At 37.9% G+C, this 20,841-nt stretch overlaps 1 protein-coding gene across 1 annotated transcript in view; it reads right to left on the reverse strand.

Moving 5' to 3' along the window:
* ANK2 (ankyrin 2) overlaps positions 1 to 20,841 on the reverse strand; it is a 340,193-nt gene that overhangs the window by 250,402 nt on the left and 68,950 nt on the right. Inside the window, 1 exon segment of the mRNA XM_043969828.1 lies at positions 15,839 to 15,940. Coding sequence (XP_043825763.1) covers positions 15,839 to 15,940 — 102 coding nt within the window.

Raw genomic sequence — 20,841 nt, forward strand, 5'->3', positions numbered from 1 at the left:
GGTTGGAGAAGTAGGAGTAATATTTGAAAATCAAGGTGATCTAAAAACTAAAGATATCAATAAAATAAAATTTAAAATTATTTATAAATAGTGTGATTTAATGCAAGGCTTGAACCTTGTGTTTCAATCCTAATTTGCATGCCTGTTTTTTCCTTACTTTTCTTTTTGATCAGCAGCCTAGAACAGAAACAATCAAGTACATATACGTATAATTTGTCATTCTTTGAGCTCTGTCTTAGTCTTCATATTGAAAACCTTATGGAAAAATCAAATCACAGAATTTTAAGCCTGGAAGGTTACTTTGTCTAACCTTGCATTTTACAGATAAAGAAACCAAATCTCAGGTGAAGTTAAGTGATATAGTAAAGGTCAAAGAAAACTAGTGGTAAAGCTAACACTAGATTCCAGATCTTTTGGCTCCCAGTTCAATGAATCTTTTCCACAATGTCACTCAGACAAAACTCATTAAGCAGTGACCACAATACTCTCAAGCATCAAAGGGTCAGCTCCTAGCCACCACGAAGTTCTCTCTGTTGTGCTGTCCTGGGAAGACACAAGCAGTTCTAGCATAAGAAAACCAATGGTTTTCTGTCATTGGCTCAGGTTTTTAAGGGATATATATATATATATATATATATATATATATATATATATATATATATATATATATATATATATATATATATATATGTGATGTTTGGGCCAATCCCTTCTCTACTGGGAAAGTGACAATGACATCCCTTAGGCCAAAGCTTCTTAAACTGTGTGTCATGACCCCCTATGGGGTTGCACACCTGGATGTGGGGATTGTGAAAAATTTGGCAACAGTAAAAGGTTATGCATACCAATTTTATATACCTATATACCCAGGGTTGTGTAAAAATTTCTCAGGTGAAAAAGAAAAAGTTTAAGAAACCCTGCCCTAGACTATGCCTTAGGACCCCATCAGAGGGAGAGTCTTGCACTGTAGCCATTGCAAAGGGTCAAGGGAAGAAACTAATCCTGAGGTACATTTCAGATGGGCAAAAACCTGGATACTGACAACTACCCTGCTACATAGTTCCATGTGGTACACCAGGATGTGCCCTAGTCTCTCCTGCCTTCCCCTTCCCCAAAGCCTCCTCCAACTCAAATGCTCAGAACCAAAAGGGAATCCCCGAACTTCTGACATCCCAGCCTGGTTCTGGGCTGCTCTCAACCCTCTTTACCTGTTACTGCAGTTGACTGCTTGCTTACTAAAAATACACACTGTAATAGGCATTAAGAGCATTATCCCGTTGCAATGATTAGTGGAAAGAACAAAAGATGTCTCATCTCTGCCAGGGACAATTCAACCTATTTGACAGAATAACTGGCTGGTCTCCAAAAGTTTCTAGATTTAATTAAATAGATTGCCCAAGGGAGAATCAAAGAGGAGAAATATTTTATTAGTATATTATTATCTTCTATTCAGGACCATCCTTCCGATTCCAAAAAGAGAAGCTCCCTTTATTTATGTCAATAACCTCTTAAGACTGTTGGAATTTGTTTAAATAACTTACCATAACAAGAGCTAACATTTATATAGGGCTTATTGTGTGCTAAGTGTTTTAGGTGGCACGGTGGATAGAGGGCCAGGTCTGGAGTCAGGAATACTCATCTTTTACCCTTATAGTGACTATCCTACATACTTATAAATTCCCTCTTCACCCCCTCCTCTTGGAATCTCATGATAACCTTGAAGATTCTGGTTAAGTTCCAACTTACATGAAAACCTTCCCTCAGTCCCGCTCCCCCACCCCCAACTAATAACAACAACAACTAGTAATTATATCATACTTTGGAGCTTGCAAAGTGCTTTACAAATATTATCATCACGAATATCGCATTATGGAAATATGAAGTAATATTTAACACTATCCCAAGGCACTAACTTTTCTTTTGTTTAAAGCAAAAAGTGGACTTTACTATTACTTATTAAATTCCCCTATTATCACAAAATAGTTTTGCAATGATCAAAGAAAAGAACTTCAACATGAGCTATTATAATAGTCATTTCTGGCAAGTTAAAATATAAATAAAAAAGGAAGATGATCATGTTCTTTCATTTTAAAATAATAATAAAATTATGGTTTATTCTTTTTTTTTTTTAGTGAGGCAATTGGGGCCAAGTGACTTGCCCAGGGTCACACAGCTAGTAAGTGTAAAGTGTCTGACGCTGGATTTGAACTCAGGCACTCCTGACTCCAGGGCTGGTGCTCTATCCACTGCGCCACCTAGCTGTCCCATGGTTCATTCTTTAAAAAAAGGGCATTCTTACATAAGATGAAATGAGACACGGAGGAGAGAAAGCTGGCTTCAAAACCATGAAAATATGGGTTCAAATCTTGCCTCTGGCTGTGTGATTATGTCACTTAAACTTTCATTGCTCGGGGTCAGTGGTGTCAAACTCAAAGATGAATAAATCCCTGCATAAGCCTATTGATTTAGAAAACCACAAATTAACATTATCTATGTTGTATTTCATTTTTATTTTGCTCCAAATTTCCATTTTAATATTGTTCAGTCACACAGGAGTTTCGTAGGCCCAGTTTGACACCTCTGCTCTATGCAACCCTCTAAGACTAGAAGATGCAGAGAAAGTGGTGGCTTGTACCAGTAAAACGAATTTCCTTCTCTGGGAGTCCCCTATACCAGTGTAATCACAGATCCATTCCTGTCCCTATCCTTATCTTAAAAGAGGCTTTGGTGGCCTGAATCAGGTAGCCTACCACTTTAGATTCAATTTTTAATCCATTTGATTACGCCCATTTTCTGTGATGGTTATCAGATCCTAGCTACCTAATTTCATTGGTGCTTACACTAAATGTCTTTTATGTCTCCATCACCCTGTGACAGAATACTTCTATTAGCTGAATGCTGATTAACTCAGGGCACCTGAATATCATTTAGTGCTAAAATGGGTCAGCATCATAAAGGAGCAGAGAAATATCTTCCTAAAACTGCAGCAAAGCACAGAACTAATATATTGAGCAGCAATTGACCAGAGTTCTGAAGAATAAATTACTTTACAGTGTCAGAACCTTGGAATCATAGACTTTTATAAAGAGTCATCCTTTACAAGGGGTTAGATATCATTTAATTCTATCTTAGAAAAGGCTAGAAAAGGCAGCTTGCATGGAGACTCTCCTTTCGAATAAGAGGGGTCCCTGAGGGATGGTTTGCTGGAAAGAATACCTTCCGTATCATGGGTGCAGGTGGTAGCTGCCAAGGGTAATTTGAACATCCTTATCCACTTTCTTCAGAGAGGTTTTTTTAGTACTCTAGAGAAGTAATTAAGGAGAAACTAGGGTGCCTTGTCAACTCCTAAACAAGTAGAACATGCATCCTTGGGTGGGGGAACATCTCTCCCAGAGAGAAATGACCATTTGGCATGTCTTAACCTGAAGTTACTGACTCGGACTCATTTGAAAATGGATGAGCTCTTGTGGGGTCAGAGGTCAGCAGGATTAGATGCAAAGGAGCCCCAAGAGAGAGAAGGACCATATTTTGGCCCTGAATAGTGAGAACTATCAGAAGAGCTAAGTCAAAGTCAGTGGGGGAGGGGGATGGAGTACAAAAAAGCATTGTAGTGAAGACAAAAATATCAGTAATTGTTTAAAAGTAAAAAAGAGTGGACGGCGTTAGATGATCTCTAACCCCTTGTAAATTATGCCTTTATTTATAAAATTCTATAATTCCAAGATTCTGACACTGTAAAGTAATTTATTCTTCAGAACTCTGGTCAACCTCTCGCTGCTCAGTATACTAGCTCTTATATCTCAAAGCTTTCATTCCTCCCTGGCTCGCTTCACTTTTCCACCAAAGAACTACATGAGGTAAGAACTTCCTTTTTGTATTGAGCAAGAAATAGTTTGTTAACAGAGCATCACTTCTTGTATCTGGTATTAAGCTTGGGCAGAGTGTTACTACTTATAAAAAGAATCTCAAGGTAAAATCAGCATTGGAGTTTTTGTGGTAAATATGGGTAATGGTTACAAGTTCGAACAAACAAGTAATGACAAGATGGCCCTGCTTAAAACATTTACACTGTTTGTTAGGAACCAAAGAGAAAATTCTCCTGATAAGCATCTCCTCTGGAAAGTAACATTGAACACCTGAAATTGGAAGGGTATTTACAAGTCCTATCTCAAGCAAAGAATGATAAGAATAACTGACAAATGCTTATATTTTTAATTTATCTTCTAACTAACAATGTAGTGTTGCTAAGCATTACTAGAGAATATTTTTCTTTTAAGTACTTAAATAAGTGAAAATTAAAAACAACAGAAATTCAAAGGGATATGACAAAGATCCCAAAGTTAGTAATATGCAAAATAAGAGTATAATCATAGTTAATATTTATATTATCTCATTTTATCCTCACAACCACCTTGGAAAGTGTTATTAGATGAGGAAATTGAGACATACAGAAGTTAAGTGACTTGTTCAGGGTCACACAACGAACAAGTGCCTGAGATTGGATTTCAACTTAGATCTTCCTGTTTCAGTTTCTTATCAACTGTGCTAGCTGCTTCCAAGAGTAAAATTAATATAGAATAATAGTTTCTACTTACATTAAATCAACTTTCTGCCTTCAGTTTCAGGAAACAAGTCTTGTGTCCCACCCCCCTAACTAATTCTAGTCTATTTCCTCAACAGCAAATTTCCCTAATTTGTTTTTATTTCAATAGGAATGGTAATGAATGGGAAAACATATGGATCACCAACCCAACTCAATCCTGAATGTAGTTCTTATAAGAGTTGTAAATACAGGAGATGTTTGATAATGTTACATCCACTTATAGAGTATTCTCTGCTAAAGACATTTTATTCCCTATGACATTTTCTTTTTTTTTTTTTTTAGTGAGACAATTGGGGCTAAGTGACTTGCCCAGGGTCACACAGCTAGTAAGTGTGTTAAGTGTCTGAGGCTGGATTTGAACTTAGGTACTCCTGACTCCAAGGCCGGTGCTCTATCCACTGCGCCATCTAGCTGCCCTCCTATGACATTTTCCATGATTATATTACCAAAATAACTCCACTAACAAAACTGTAAGAGGTACTTCAAAATACCAACTTTCAACATTAATATGTGAACATATTTGTACATTTTATCAAATCGAGTAAGGGTGAAGTTCATATAAAACACTGTGTTTTCATTAAGTTGCATCTGACACTAAAAACAGAAAAATAACTAATGTGATGTTTGCGTGTACATACATGTGTAAACAGTTTACAGAGTGCTTCCCACACAAGAGTTCATATAACAACAAAGAAATGTCCAGATTTCACATATGGAAAAACTGGCTTAGAGGTGTTATGTGGTTTTCCAAAGGTTAAACAATTAGTATGGGGCAGACAAGTGATTTCAACTTGTCTTTCCTCACTTCTGTGATCTTTCCACTCATCTTTCAACATATGTAGATATTGTTGAGTATACATTCTCCCATGAAAGATTCCATGTCAAATGGACATATATCTTGAGAAATAAATTCCGGGGGGGGGGAATCTAGCAGAATACAGTAAATAGTTCACTGGGTATTTCCTTATTAATTTTAGCCAGAAGTCACAACCGTATTTTGTCACTGACAAATTTGCCAAGTTAGCTACTTCATTTGTAAAACAAAGCTAGTGAGATTTTCCTCAGATGTCAGAAAATCATCCCTGAGACTTATCATCTCAAACAGAATGTTCTGTCAAATGTTCATTTCTTAGGAGAGCCAGGGTTTTTAGACTGTTTTTGTGTCACGGACCCATTTAACAGCCTGGAAAAGCCCATGGACCCCTTCTCAAAAAGTCTTTGAATGCATGAAATAAAATATATAGGATTAAAAAGAAAACTAAATGATATTGAAATACAGTTATCAAAATGTTAAAAAAAAAAACAAGTTATCATGTGGCAGGTTAAGAATACCTATTGTACGCTGATTGGGGAATGGCTTTTTGTGGTACATGAACGTATTGGATTATTACTGTTCCATAAAAAGTGATAAATGTAGAAGCTTGGAAGGATTTACATGACCTGATGCAGAGTAAAGTAAGAAAAGCCTAGAAGACAATATGACTAAAACAACAGAAATGGAAAGGACATCCATAAAATACCCAAAATTACAAAGAGCAAGCATGACTCCAAAGAAGCTATATGAGAAGATACCTCTACCCCACTCATTTGCAGAGATGGGAAGTCCACAAGAATGAAACATTATATAGGTTTACAGACTTTTTAGGTATTCATTGGTTTTTATGGGTTTTCCCTCCTTTTTCCCCCTCATTTTCTTTAAAAATATTTGTTATGGGACAGTTAGGTGGCACAATGGATAGAGCACCAGCCCTGAAGTCAGGAGGACCTGAGTTTAAATCCAGCCTCAGACACTTAACACTTACTAGCTGTGTGACCCTAGGCAAGTCACTTAACCCCAATTGCCTCACCAAAAAGAAAAAAATATATTTGTTGTAGGAATTGTTCTCTGGGAGAAGGAACACAGGGAAAAATCCTGATGATATAAAAACCAAAATATGTCAATACAATTTATTTTTTAAAGGATTTTTATTATGGAGAGAAGCCATACTTTCCATCAGACACATTAACTGAAGGGGAAATAGAATGATGCATAGGTCCATATATGTATTTAAGGAAGACTGAATTGAGAAGCCTAAAATTAAGTTCAAGAAGAGGAATAAAAAAGAAGTATCAAAGCCCACGAAATTGGGATGATGTAGCTATTGATATGTTTCACTTTTGCCCTGGATTTTGAAGTGGCCTTGCAGCACTTGAGAGTTTGAACTTTGCGGGAGAGGGACACAATATGGAGAATTAGATTCCATCAGGTTCATCTGATAGAAAAGTCTTAAACCCTGACTTTCTCTGTAGAGGGACAGACTTTCTCTTTCATCCAAAGCCAGTACAGCATAAATAGAATATTTCCTACTGAGGAACCATCTTTTTCTTTTTCTTTTTTTTTTTTTTTGGTTGGGCAATGATGGTTAAGTGACTTGCCCACGGTCACACAGCTAGTAAGTGTTAAGTGTCTGAGGCCGGATTTGAACTCAGCTCCTCCCGACTCCAGGACCAGTGCTCTATCCACTGTGTCGCCTAGCTGCCCCCGGAACCATCTTTTTCCAAGATGTTCTCTGGTCTGATCTTTAGTCCCTCTGTGTCTCTGTTAATGCCCTAGCCCTGCCTGTTCTTCCTAAGATCGCAGGGGTCCTGTGTTATAAAGTCCATGTGTTATAAAGTGACTTTTTGAAAGATCCCCTCTGGGGAATGTTTTACAAGCACTACCTTAGTCCAAATTCACTCTCCCCAGAAATCTAGGTGATGGAGAAAAGCTTGCTCCATTGTGAGGGGGAAGAAACTGAAAGGAAATAGATAACCCAAAGTCTCATTTTGTACCTACAACCAACACACTTGTTACAAAAGATTATAAAAAATCATAAAAACCAAGGCAAAAGTGATCAATATTGTAACATTTTAAGTATTGTTTGAGTACAGTTTCAGTATAGCTGCAAAATGATGATGCCATTACTTTATGTTAGTGGCACTATGGTAGCACAGATGAATTTTCCTAAACTTCCTGGGTATTTTATTTGCTTAATACTGGCCATAAATGTTATGAAAATTTCTATAGTCTTTCTGCCTCATTATTATAACTGTGATAGTCTAAGCTTGTCCATCTTGTCCTTCTATCAAGCAGTGGGTTTTGTTTGTTTGAATTTTTTGTTTTGTTTTGGGAGGATAGGGAGCCCAGACCTGTGATTTCATCAGCGTAAGGAACTCTCTGGTATGAAACTCCATCCAATAATGAAGAGGTACAGTTTGACTAACTTCCTCTTCGAGGTGCCTGGGTCATTGAGAGCTTAAATAACTTGCCCAGGGTCACACAGCCAACATATATCAAAGGAGAGATTTGAGTCCAAGTCATTCTAACTCCAAGGCCAGTTTTCTTTTGATTATTCCAAGCTACCTCTCACTATGAGAGATAAAGGAAGAGGAATAACTAATTACCAAGGCACACCCAAAACAGAGAATAACCAACACAAGATATGATACAATAAAACAAGACACAAACTCACTCCTTTGATCCACGGGAAATAATAAATGTTAAATAGTTGAAGCAACATCTATTTAAAAAAAAAGTCTAACATCATTGAGGACCCCAAAAGGATCTTGTTTTTAAGAATTCTGTCACCGGCAACTAGGTGGCACAGTGGATAGAGCTCCGGCCCTGGATTCAGGAAAACCTGAGTTCAAATACGACCTCAGACACTTAATACTTACTAGCTGTGTGACCCTGGGCAAGTCACTTAACCCCGATTGCCTCACCCAAAAAAAACAAAACAAAAAAAAAGAAACAAAATAAAAGAATTCTGTCACATGATAAATTCATGACATCTCATATTTCTTTTAAACTTACAAAGTCATCTTGGGTTGGTTTTCAAAACAGAAGAATGGTTATATAACCCTTCTTCTTAAAATGAAAAATGGTTTCATCCAACTCTCATTTTAAGAATTCATGGGCTGACTACACCTACGATATTTCTAGAAAGATCCAGCCCACTTGCTTTTTCTTTCCTCCTATCCCTCCCACTTTAACTTTCATTCAGAAATAAAGTAGGGTATGTAAGGTCCAGCTTTCCTTCTTATAATATCATAATCCCAGAAATAAAAGGGGAAAATATCAAATGCTTTGTTTGTTTTGTTTTGTTCTTTCATATTTCACATTAGATTTGAGCATGGATTGCTCAGAGGTAATAGGACTTTGGATGGGCAGCTGAGCCTTGACTACAAAGACTTTGTTATAATATTTATCACCGTCATTCATTTCACCTGATTTCTATAGTAGCACTGTTAGGACAGCTTAAATCAATGGCATGCCAATCTTTTCATCACACCTTCATATTTCTATTCATAAGTACTTTAATTTTAATGCTAACAGGTTTAGAGAAGACGTAGAATTTGGAATGCTAAGAAACAGAAACATCATACACTGCCTAACAAGAAGAGTCGACTCTTGAATGTTCATCAATATAATCTGTTGAATGCTGACATCTTGTCAAAGCCCGGGCATGGATTACTCCCAGTACCCTCTTCCTCCTCCACTCTAAAGCACTCAGGAGCTGCTGAATGGAGCTAGAGGAAGTCATTAACTATACTGATTGGGTCAGCTAAAATGTATGCAATTTAATCTCAACTGGGCACTTTGTAAGATGAAATGGTCCTTTTACTATGGATAGAGCACTGGTACTGGGCTCAAGAAGACCCGAATTCAAATCTTCTATCAGGCACTTACTAGCAAGTCACTTAACATCTGACTGCCTCACTTTCCTTCTCTGTAAAATGGGGATAATAAGAGCTCCTACCTCCCAGGGTTATTGTGAGAATAAAAGAGATAATTGTAAAGTACTTTGTAATCCTAAAAATGCAATAGCAATGCTAGTTATTCTTAATCTTGTCTCCAATGACACCCTCTATGCTGAGGATCATCATACTTGACTAAAAAAAAAAATCAAAAGCCATTCACTGTAGGCTCCCTCTTGTCCTACTCTACTAATTCCCCATTCTCTTGACATTACCCCAGCCCCCACTATCCTTTAATGAAATATCCTTCTCCTTGCACAAGGCCAACCTATCCACATGTTGCCTCCTGTTTCCTCCAGCAGAATTGCCCCAATATCATCCCCCACCTCTAATCTTAAATCTCTCCCAAACTACCGGTTTCCCTCCCTGCTGCTAGCCACCTGCCCAAGTCCTCCCCATTCTAATATAACCCTCACGAGGTCCTACCATCCCCCTTTAGCTACCATCCTATATTTTTCCTCCCCTTTTTGGCTTACAGCCCTTAAAAAGTCCTCTTTCCTTAGGACTCTTCTAAACCCTCTGCGATCTAGTTTCTTATCTCTGACCTCACCACTTAATAATGAAACCACTCTCTCCACAGTTACCAATGATCTCATAATTGCCAAAAGTAATGACCTTGGGGTGGCTAGATGGTGCAGTGGATAAAGCACCTGCCCTGGATTCAGGAGTTCCTGAGTTCAAATCCGGCCTCAGACACTTGACACTTACTAGCCGTGTGACCTTGGGCAAGTCACTTAACCCCCATTGCCCTGCTAAATAAACAAACAAACAAACAAATAAATAAATAAATAAATAAGTAAGTAAGTAAGTAAATAAATAAATAAATAAATAAATAAGTAAGCAAGCAAGTAAGTAAGTAAATAAGTAAATAAATAAATAAATAAATAAATAAATAAATAAATAAATAAATAAATAAATAAATAAATAAAAAGTAATGACCTTTTTCACTCTTCCTCCTTTTTGATCTCTCTGCAGCTTTAGACACTGTTGGCCACTTTGACCTCTGGGGTACTCTCTCCTTTCTGGTTTTCCATCATTTTGGCTTTCCTCCAACTGTCTGACCACTCCTCATTCTTCTTTGTTGACTCATCAATATCCTGCTCGTTTACTGTGGTTATACTCCAAAGGTCTGTCCTGGCCACTCTTCTTTCTACACATTCTCTCTTGGTAGCCTTATCATCTCACAAGGATTTAATTAATTTTATGCTGTTGACTCACATCTCTATATACATGCCTAAACTCTCTCCTGAGCTCCAGTCCTACATCACCAAGTGGCTATTAGACTTGGACACATCTAGTGAGAATCTCAATCTCAACATGTCCAAAACTAAACTAATTATCATCCCCCTCAAACCCACTCCTCCTCCAAACTTCCCTACTTCCCTGTCAAGGCCAAAAGCATGTTTGCAGTAATGTCCCAAACTTGGTACCATATTAATCTCATCACTCTCACCCTGCATATCTGATCAATTGCTAAAACTTGCTGTTTCTATCTCAGCAATACTTTTCACTCATATATATATATATATATATATATATATATACACACACACATATACATATATACATGCACAAATACACTCATATATTTCTGTCACATATACATACACATATACATATATGTGTATGTATTGTGTATATATGTATGTGTGCATGTGTGTGTGCTTGTACATATGCCTCTCTAATCACATGATCACCACCCTAATTGAGGTCATCACCTCACACCTAGACACGTGTGAGACTCCAAATTGGTCTCCCTGCCTCTAGTCCCTCCACACTCTAATTTATCCTCTATCTAGCAGCCAAAATAATTTTCCTAAAGGAAGCATCTGGCCATGTTATAATTCACCCAAATTCATACTCCAGTGGCTCTCTATGATCTATCTAAACTTCAGGTATAAACTCCTCTCTTTAGTATTTGTTCGGTTGCATCTGACCCCATGGACCATACTGTGCATGGGTTTTTCTTGGCAAAGATACTGATGTGGTTTGCCAGTGGATTAAGGTAAACAAAGGTTAAGTGATTTGCTCAGGGTCACACAGTAAGTGCCTGAAGGCCAGATTTGAATTCAGGTCTTCCTGACTTCAGGCCCAGTGCTCTATCCACTGAGCCACCTAGCCCTTTAGTATTTAAAACCATTTACAATGTGGCTTTCTCTAATCTTTCCAGCATTCTTATGCATTATTCCCATCTATGCATCTACTGTCCAACCAGACTGGTCTTCCTGCTGTTCTTCACATATGATATTTCATAGCCCTTCTCCATGCCTTTACCCTACATGGGCCCTCTGCATGAAATGCCTCTCTCCTCGCCTCTTCTGCCTCTTGAGATCCTGGTTTTCCTCAACACTCAGCTCAACCTCCATCTTCTGCATGCAATCTTTCCTGGTACATACATGTAGCTTCTAATGCCTTCTTCTTTAAAGTTACCTTTTATGTGTGCATGTGTGTGAGTATGTGTGTATGTATGTATGTATGTGACACATACACATATTGTGCCCCCTCCTCATTAAGATATCAGTTCCCACAGGATAGAAAGATAGATGCCTTTATATTCTCAGCATCTCTGTGCCTGACATGTAGTAAGGGCTAAACAAATGCTTATCTATTGATTTAATTAATTGTACAACCAAAGTTGTACCAATGATTAGCTAAGGGCTCAGATGGTATTGAAACCCAGGCCTACCAAGTTCAAGGCAAAGTGTTGTTGGGTTTTTTTCCGTGTCACAATAGCTGATAGTAATTCTTTTGTAGGGATAAATTTTTTTTCTGTCCTTTGATTATTACTAAGATCTAAAGTAGATTTAGGGAGTTTATTAACTTATTCAAATAGAGTGAGACATTTATTCTTTTAAAAAAGACATGTCAGGAGGACCTGAGTTCAAATCCAGCCTCAGACACTTGACACTTACTAGCTATGTGACCCTGGACAAGTCACTTAACCCTCATTGCCCCACAAAAAAAGACATGTGATATGATCTATGTTTCAATTATGAACTATTTTATCTTTCAACTCCATAGCCGGTAAACAAATAAGCACTTACTATGTGTCAGGCCCCAGCCTAAACACTGGGCATATGAAGAAAGGTAAAGTCAGTACTTCACCTTCTCTCAAGGAGCTCACATTTTATAGAGGAGAAAACATGAAAAATAACAAGGTAGTTTATAAGATAAATACAAAATAGATAGAAGATTACCTATTGATCATATTTTCATCTTTCAGCCTTTAATTTGGGGAGAAGTTTAGATATCAATAAGTTTAATCTATCTATGTAGATGAAATTTACACTATTGATTAGTCCAAATTAAAAAGTGGGTTATAGCCATACAGTCTCAAAATACAAGGGAAGGATTTTTTTTAAATTTCATAATAGTAAATGATCAACTTTGTCATTGTTTACATACTGCATATTTTTAAGTGGTCCTTGGGGCCCTCAGGTTTGGTTTTTGTCCTCCATCAGTTAATTCCAAACTTTAAAAACAGCAAGAAGCGTAATAGATAGTTAAATGGTAAGTTGACTCTATTACATGACAGCTTGATTCCTGATGCACCCATTAACACAAAGTACCAGCATTTCAGAAATTCAAAGAATCTGAGAGCCAGCTGGCATCCTGGAGAAATAAGGGAATACTTCTGCATTTGTCTGGCATGAACTATTATTATTCAAACCCTCTGGGTGTCCTTTTGTAAGGTAGAATGTTTATAAGAGACACAAAAAACAAGTCTACTGCCATGGGAGAGCAGATTTCATATACCTAGATTTTAGGAAAAGTAATTGTTCCCAAAAATCTCCTATAATATCGTCATGGATGAGATGGAGAGACATAAGCTGACTCATAGAACAGTTTGGTGGATTGAAGGATGACCAGGTGATGACTTGTTAGTTACATAGCAAGAATTATAGCATAGACTGATAGGCTGTGTGTCACTTGCTAGCATTTTATGTTAAGGGACCCAGAAGCAAAACTTGTGCTCAAATGAACTACCTATAAAAGCCTCAAGAGATGACACAGACAATAATTGCAAGAGAATGAGAAAGCATGAATGGCCTGCAATCTGTACCACTAGAAGGAAGAGCCATATCGAGGAGCTAACAAATCTACTGATTTATTGAACAACTCAATTGGAAGAGAAAGTTCTAACTGACTGCTTCAGAGAGCTGGCCTCAGCAGACTCTTCTGCTGATCACTGAATTAGGTTAAGGTGTAGAGAGCTTGATTATAAAATCTGTAAATGACATGAAGCTTCAAAGGAAAATCAGCAAACTGGATGGCAAAATCAGAATCCAAATAGGTTTGAACAAATCAGAAAAACAGACTTTAATTTTGTTTAAATTCAATTGTAATAAATTAAAATTCTACATGGGTTCAAAAAGTTATAGAAGTGTAGAGCTGTGGTTGGGAATCAGTTTATATGAAAAAGAACTGGGTGCAGGGGGTGGGGGTCCTCAATGAAATACAAGTGCAAAGTATTCAGCTAAGAAAACAAATGTGATCTTGGGTTGCCCCATTAGAAGCATAATACACAAAATGAAGACAGACAACATGACTTCCCTAGCAGATCACAGCTAGTGTTGTGTTCCTTTCTAAGTCCCACATTTAAAAAAGGATACTGACAAACTAGTCATTATTTTTCAGTTGTTTAAGTCATGTCCAACTCTTTGTGACGCCATTTGGAGTTTTCTTGGCAAAGATAGTAGAGTGGTTCGCCATTTCATTTTACAGATGAAGAAAATTAGGCAAACAGGGTTGTTTCCCAGGGTCACACAGCTAGACTTCAGTGTAATTAGTAGAGAGCATCCAGAGAGGGGTAACTAAAATAGTGAGAAAGCTTAAAACCATACCATACAACAATCACTTAAAACAACTCAGGATGTTTAGCATGAAGCACTGAAGACTTAATGGGAGTTGTTATATTGTCACGTGGATGAGCAACTGAATTCCTACTGCTTGGCACCAGGACACAGAAATAGAAGTAAAGGGTAGACATTTCAGAGTGTAAGGGGAAACTTTCTAACAATTAGGATTGTTCAAAAGCAGAATGGACTACTTTGACAAATAGTGGGGTTCCCCATTGGAGGTCTTCAAGCAGAATTTGGTTGACCATTTGTTATAAAGAGTATTTCTGTTTAGGTACAAATTGAACTAAATGACCTCTGGGGTCCCTTCCAACTCAGATTCTGTGATTGTGTTATCCTACTGAGAGGCAATTTATGGGTAGCTTTGGGGTTTTTTTCCCCACTTACTTTCATTAATTCTGAAAGACTGCAAAAGTTCAAATGGACCAAAGCCAGAAATATGATAATAAAACCGAGTTCAAGATGTACTCAGGGAAAGAATAAGTGAAACTACAGATGGAGTTAAATCCACAAGTGAAAACCTCCTGTGTGCTTAAAATTAGCCAGGATTATTCATTTCCCCAGCCAACTATCTGTTCACAAAAATAGAGATTTAGCTTACTATAGTGAAAGCTGAGATCCAATGTGATTTTTTTTCTTTATGCCATTAAAATATTGGTCTAAAATAGTATAAAGCCAAAATCTTTAAAGCTTTACACAAAGGCTACAGTCTCCTTTATAAGGAAATAGGAGATAAGGAAAGCCTGAGTAATCACTGAAATGTTTAAACCCCTTTAAATGCTTAATGTCTGATCTAAGGATTCTAGCTTTGCATTAAGTCAAGTTCAGGCTCTTCAACTAGGCTCTTTTGGCAAAGCTGCTAACAAAGGGGGAGGGGAGAGGGAGAAGAGAAGTGATTTGAATTTCATTTTCTTTTATTTCCTCAATCCATATTCTAATAACCATCACAAGAGTAAAAGGCAGTCCATGGCACTGGAAATGAGAAGCCATGATTCTAGACCACAGATCCTTTAAAAAATGCAAAATAACAAGAGCTGACTCAGTAGCATAATTTCTCTACCAACATTTCTAATAAGCAAGAACCAAAGCATCTTGCTTTGGTTTTTAAGACACTGGCTTGTTGTTAGCCCGTCAGGTGTGGCCAACAACACAAACTCACAATAAAAGTTTTATCCCTCTCAGGTTTAATGGACTCTCTAGTTGTTAAGGCTCTGTCAAGGGAAAAACTAAGTTTCAATACTTCTTTTCCTTCCTTTCTTTCTTTCTTTTTGTGGGGCAATGAGGATTAAGTGACTTGTCCAGGGTCACACAGCTATAAGTGTCAAGTGTCTGAGGTTGGATTTGAACTCAGGTACTCCTGAATCCGGGACCGTGCTTTATCCACTGCGCCACCTAGCTGCCCCTAGTTTCATTACTTCTTAAGCTTTTAATCACTCTGATAGTAATAAATAACATTGATGATAAATATGAAAAAGACCCTTGGTGCAAATTTCATTTTAGGACATGCAGGGTTGTTTTTTTTTTTTAATATACATTTAAAACCTTGGTTTTAAAAAAAAAAAGTACAGAACAAAAATGTTGAAAGATGCCACAGTCTTACCTGATTACATGTATTGATGTCTATTCCTCCCTTCAAATACTCTACCACTTTGTCAAGATTGCCAGCTCTGGCCGCTCTGAGGAAGCTGGCATTGCTGTCAGACTGTGGAAAGAAGCAAAGTCCTGTGGTGAGTTACACCTAAGACAGAAGCAGAATCTATACCATGGTTGCACAAGTTTACATTTCAAATCAAAGCAGCTTAGGTTGCAAAGACTTCTTAATGTGAGGTTTAACCTTGAGTTACTATGTGCAATAAAAGGTGGCAATAAAAGATCACAATTTTTCCAGAGAGTACCTAAGGTTTGCTTGAATTAATGACCAATGTGCTCTACAATTTCAAGGAGAATAAGAACCCAAAGTTACTACCGGAAAAAATTAGTAGCAATGATTCCCAATCTTCAGCATAGACCTGAATTTGGAAAGTGAATTTTTATAACCTTGAAACCCAGTCTTTTTTGGGGGGGTGCCCAGGGTCACACAGCTAGTAAGTGTCAAGTGTCTGAGGTTGGATTTGAACTCAGGTCCTCCTGCATCCAGGGCCGGTGCTTTATCCACTGCACCACCTAGCTGCCCCCATGTGTCCCAAAACTTTTTAAAAATTACAGCTCTAATAAGAATCAGGCAGTGAAAATAAAATTTATTTATTTTTTTAAACCACTCCTTTGCTGTTTGATTTTCCTATTCATAGCTGGAAAAACTCTAAGTAGCAAAGGTTTAATCCTCTCTTATGAGAAAACAGCAGAAGAAGATAAGATGATCTATTTGGATGAAGCCAAAGCAAATACTGAGAGCCAATCAAATTATTCTGGGGAGGGGGAAGACTGAAATTAAATCAGCTGAAATAAGCACCAATCTAAAATCACCTATAACTATACTTCCTCCATATTATTTCCCAACTTCTCTGAAACCCTAATTGTTGGTGCATTTGCTGATGGGTTTCCTATAAAAAAAAATGTTGAGGGGCATCTAGGTGGCACAGTGGATGAAGCACTGGCCCTGGATTCAGGAGGACCTGAGTTCAAATCCAACCTCAGACACTTGACACACTTATTAGCTGTGTGACCCTGGGCAAGTCAATTAACCCTAATTGCCCTGCAAAACAACAACAACAACAAAATGTTGAGAGCATTTTCCAAGCAAGACTATCACAATCTGTGTAATTAGCACAGTGCCTGGTACATATTAAGCATTTAATACTAAATGCTTATAATAGAAAAATGCTGAATGCTAAATGCTTGACTGATTGATTGGTAATAAATAAAAGAAGTTTCTTAAGCCTAGAAGAGACCTCAGAGATGTAAGAGAGTTCTATTTTTCAGATGTGAAAATTGAGACTCACAGAAGTTAAATGGCTTCTCCAGAGCTACAAAATCTCTCATAGTATGACTTCAATATATTTTCAAAATAAACATATGATTTTCTTTCAAAGACAAGTTTTGAGCAGAAATTGGAGTAAGGAGAAGAACATCACCCAACAAGAAGAAACAATTTACCTACTCTCAGAGAATAAATTCCAGGTTTACCAACTTCCAAATAAGCATGCACCCACTGTGCTGTATTAGTTTATCTCAGAATGCCACTGCCAGATAGTTCAGGAAAACTATGGCTTCTGAGACAGCATATATGATGAACATGGTGATTGTTAACTCTATAGCTTTGACTTTGAGGTGATCTCCATACTTCTAATATTATTCACAAATGAGTGGGGGGGAGGGGGTTGGTAGGCTTTGAGACTGAACTGAGCTGTATTCAACCTATTTCCCATAAGTAGATATGCTATAGATTTTTCAAATCTGATATACTCTTTACTACTTCACATAAGTACATTCAACCCTTACCAATGCCTCACCCCACTTCTTAGCAATGCAATCTAGAAGTGATCCCTCACTGCCTCGTCTAAAAACAATACTGCAATCACCATCCTTCCACCAAGTGGTATTCCTAACAACCCACGCAAAGTGTGCCTGCAATGGGGCAATGGCCGTGAGATGTGATAATAGGAAACTGCCTACTCTGTGCCATTCAGGAGCATCTCTCAGCTCCTCCTAAATGTCCACAAAGATTCTGCTTTTCAGGATTCTTGCCACATCATTTTAAAATGAAATCTGAATCTATACGGGGGCCTTCCTTGACAACCAATACAACAGTACTCAAGTACAGCTCAAGTACACACACACACACACACACACACACACACACACACACAAACACCATCTCTCTCATAAACAAGTTATTTTCTCTCTCTCTCTCTCGCTCTCTCTCTCTCTCTCTCTCTCTCTCTCTCTCTCTCTCTCACACACACACACACACACACACACACACACACACACTAAAATGTTTTGTCCAAGGGTGAACAGAGGACAAAATTTAGGGGAAAGATGGGCCAAGAAAATGAGTGACATATTAGACAACTTTTGCTCTGTATTATTATACGACACAGAAGTTTGTGTAATGGATCACTGAGACAACACTAGTCACTATAGTTTACTAATCTTGTGTAAGGAAGAATAGAATTCTGAATCCTGATGTCTCTCCGGGGTACCCAGACACACCCAGGAAAATGGAGGGCAGGGTCCTATATTATGCTTATTTAGGAATCTGCTTCAAATGAATCTTTACATGAATGAAGGGGAAAAGGGGTGGAAGGTATGTGGCCCTCCAAAGTAATTTGACCAGACCAACTCAATGTCTAGTGAATGATCCAGGGGGCAAATCAGGGTGGCCTGTACCTCCCTGGAATATTGACTTTTTTTTTAGAAGGAAGCTCCTACCTCTTTGTATCAATACAACAAGAATCCCAAGGCTGGGATAAGAACTTATCCTACCTCAGTCAAAACTAATGGCAATGACCATGATGATAATTTTATAATAGTCAATATTCATATCGAGCTTTAAGATTTACAAAGCACTTAATAGACAGTATCTCATTTGAGCTTACCATTAACCTTGTGGGAAAGGTATGGAAATTATTGTTAACTTTATTTTGTAGGTGAGGAAATGAGTCTTTTCCATGGTTACACAGATAGTAAGATATGGAGAATGGATAGTAAGATATGGAGAATTTGAACCTGGATCTTCATAATTCAAAAATCCAGCTCTCGATTCTCTGTGAAATAATGTTGATACATCCTTTTTACTTTTTTTTTTTTTGGTGAGGCAATTGGGGCTAAGTGATTTTCCCAGGGTCACACAGCCAGTAAGTGTTAAGTGTCTGAGGCCGAATTTGAACTCAGGTCCTCCTGAATCGAGAGCTGGTGCTCTATCCACTGCGCCACCTAGCTGCCCTGATACATCCTTTTTACAGCAAAATTGTGCACAAAATTGCTCTTAAGACTCTCTCTTAATGGGGTTTGGTTGATGACATACAAAAGGAAGTCATTATAAGGGAGTCAAAGACCTCCAAGATAGTTGTGATGGCTTATGATAGATCTCATTGTGTGCGTGTGCACATGCACACACTTTTGCATGAATGAGTATGCTCATATGCATGTGTGTAATTAATTAACTTCAAGTCAACAAGCATTTACTTATTGCTTACTATGTATTTCATACTGTGTGGGGTTCCATCTTATAAAAACAAAAATTAGATTGTCCCTATTCTGAATGAGCTTATATTCTATTGAGGGGGAACAACATGTGTGAAGAAAATGAAATACAATATATGGAGAGAAAACAATTGCCAGGGAGAGGGAATGGTTGGTGGTGGCCAGGGTAGGTAGCTTTGGCCTAGGCAGCCCATGGTTCAGAATCACAAGGATTCTTAGTGGAACCATAGGGTAATAGATAGATAAACCCTTCACAGTACCAATGGTAATATTGATTTGCTTATCAAGTCTCTGAATAAGAGGTAGAAAGTGAAAGGTAGAGGGTATGCATGGGTCAGATGGCCTAGTTGGTGATAGAGGGTGGAGGAATGTTTTAGTTTCTCACCCTCCAATCTTCAACAAGGTCAGCTCTACCTTCCAGATGTAGATTTATCTTTGGAGCCAGGAAGGAAGGGAGCAGAGCTGGGACAGATACAGAAGTGGGGTAGAGCCAACTTTAATAGGCTGATAGGTTGATTGTTAAATTTTCAGCAGAAATCAACAAAAAGCTACAACACATGGCTTAATTTCTTGTTTTGTTGATTGTCTAGCCTTCAAAAAGTGATGGAGAAAATGTCAACAATACAAATGAAACAAAGGTGTGTTGTATGTACACCCCTCCCCCCACCTCCCTACCCTGTCAAATATTTACCAAGCACACCACCGGGCTGTATAAAATAAGAGCTATTGTACACACATACATACACACACATGCATACAAATAACCACACCCTGACCTACAATGAAGCCAATCTGTAATTAAAACTGCTTTCAGAAGAGACTAGGTGAAGCAGTAGGTAGTCTGATTGCCTTCCATCAAAACAGAGATGAAAGAGAATTCAAAGACTCATGGAGAGAGAAGTATTAAACTATTCCACTATTAGTGCCTCTGATGAAGATGCAAAGTGAGATGGTTTTTTCAAGGAAAAGGGGTATAAGTAACCTTTCATAATAAGTGACAGCTTTCCTCAAAGGAAGATTTAATGGATAGAAGTGCCCTGTTGAGGAAATGAGTCAGTAGCATCTGTTAATATTCCTTGTGTGGCAAATCTTGGATTAATTTAAAACCAATCTCTGTTTTAAACAGATTCTAATGGCCTCACATGCCACTCCTTTCCCCAGGCTCCACAAAATCTAAAATCTGCTTTGACCATACTTGTTAAAGGGCCCTGAATTGATCCAATTATTTCAATCTTCAGCTTTCTGTCTGACTCCAGAGAAGAAATGCAATGGCTGGTTCCCACCTATTTTAATCTGTAACAGATGGATATCATTAAAATTGTCCCTTTTACAACCCTTGGCGCTGTACCTCAAGCCAAGAAAGAAAGATTTCTTCCCAAATTCCTTTCGACAAAGTCCTGTACATTTTTTAGTCTCTGAGCGTTAGAAAAACAGAGTATCTTTCTTAGCACACAGCAG

This window comes from Dromiciops gliroides, chromosome 6 (assembly GCF_019393635.1).
Source record: "Dromiciops gliroides isolate mDroGli1 chromosome 6, mDroGli1.pri, whole genome shotgun sequence".
Classification (NCBI taxonomy): Eukaryota; Metazoa; Chordata; class Mammalia; order Microbiotheria; family Microbiotheriidae; genus Dromiciops; species Dromiciops gliroides.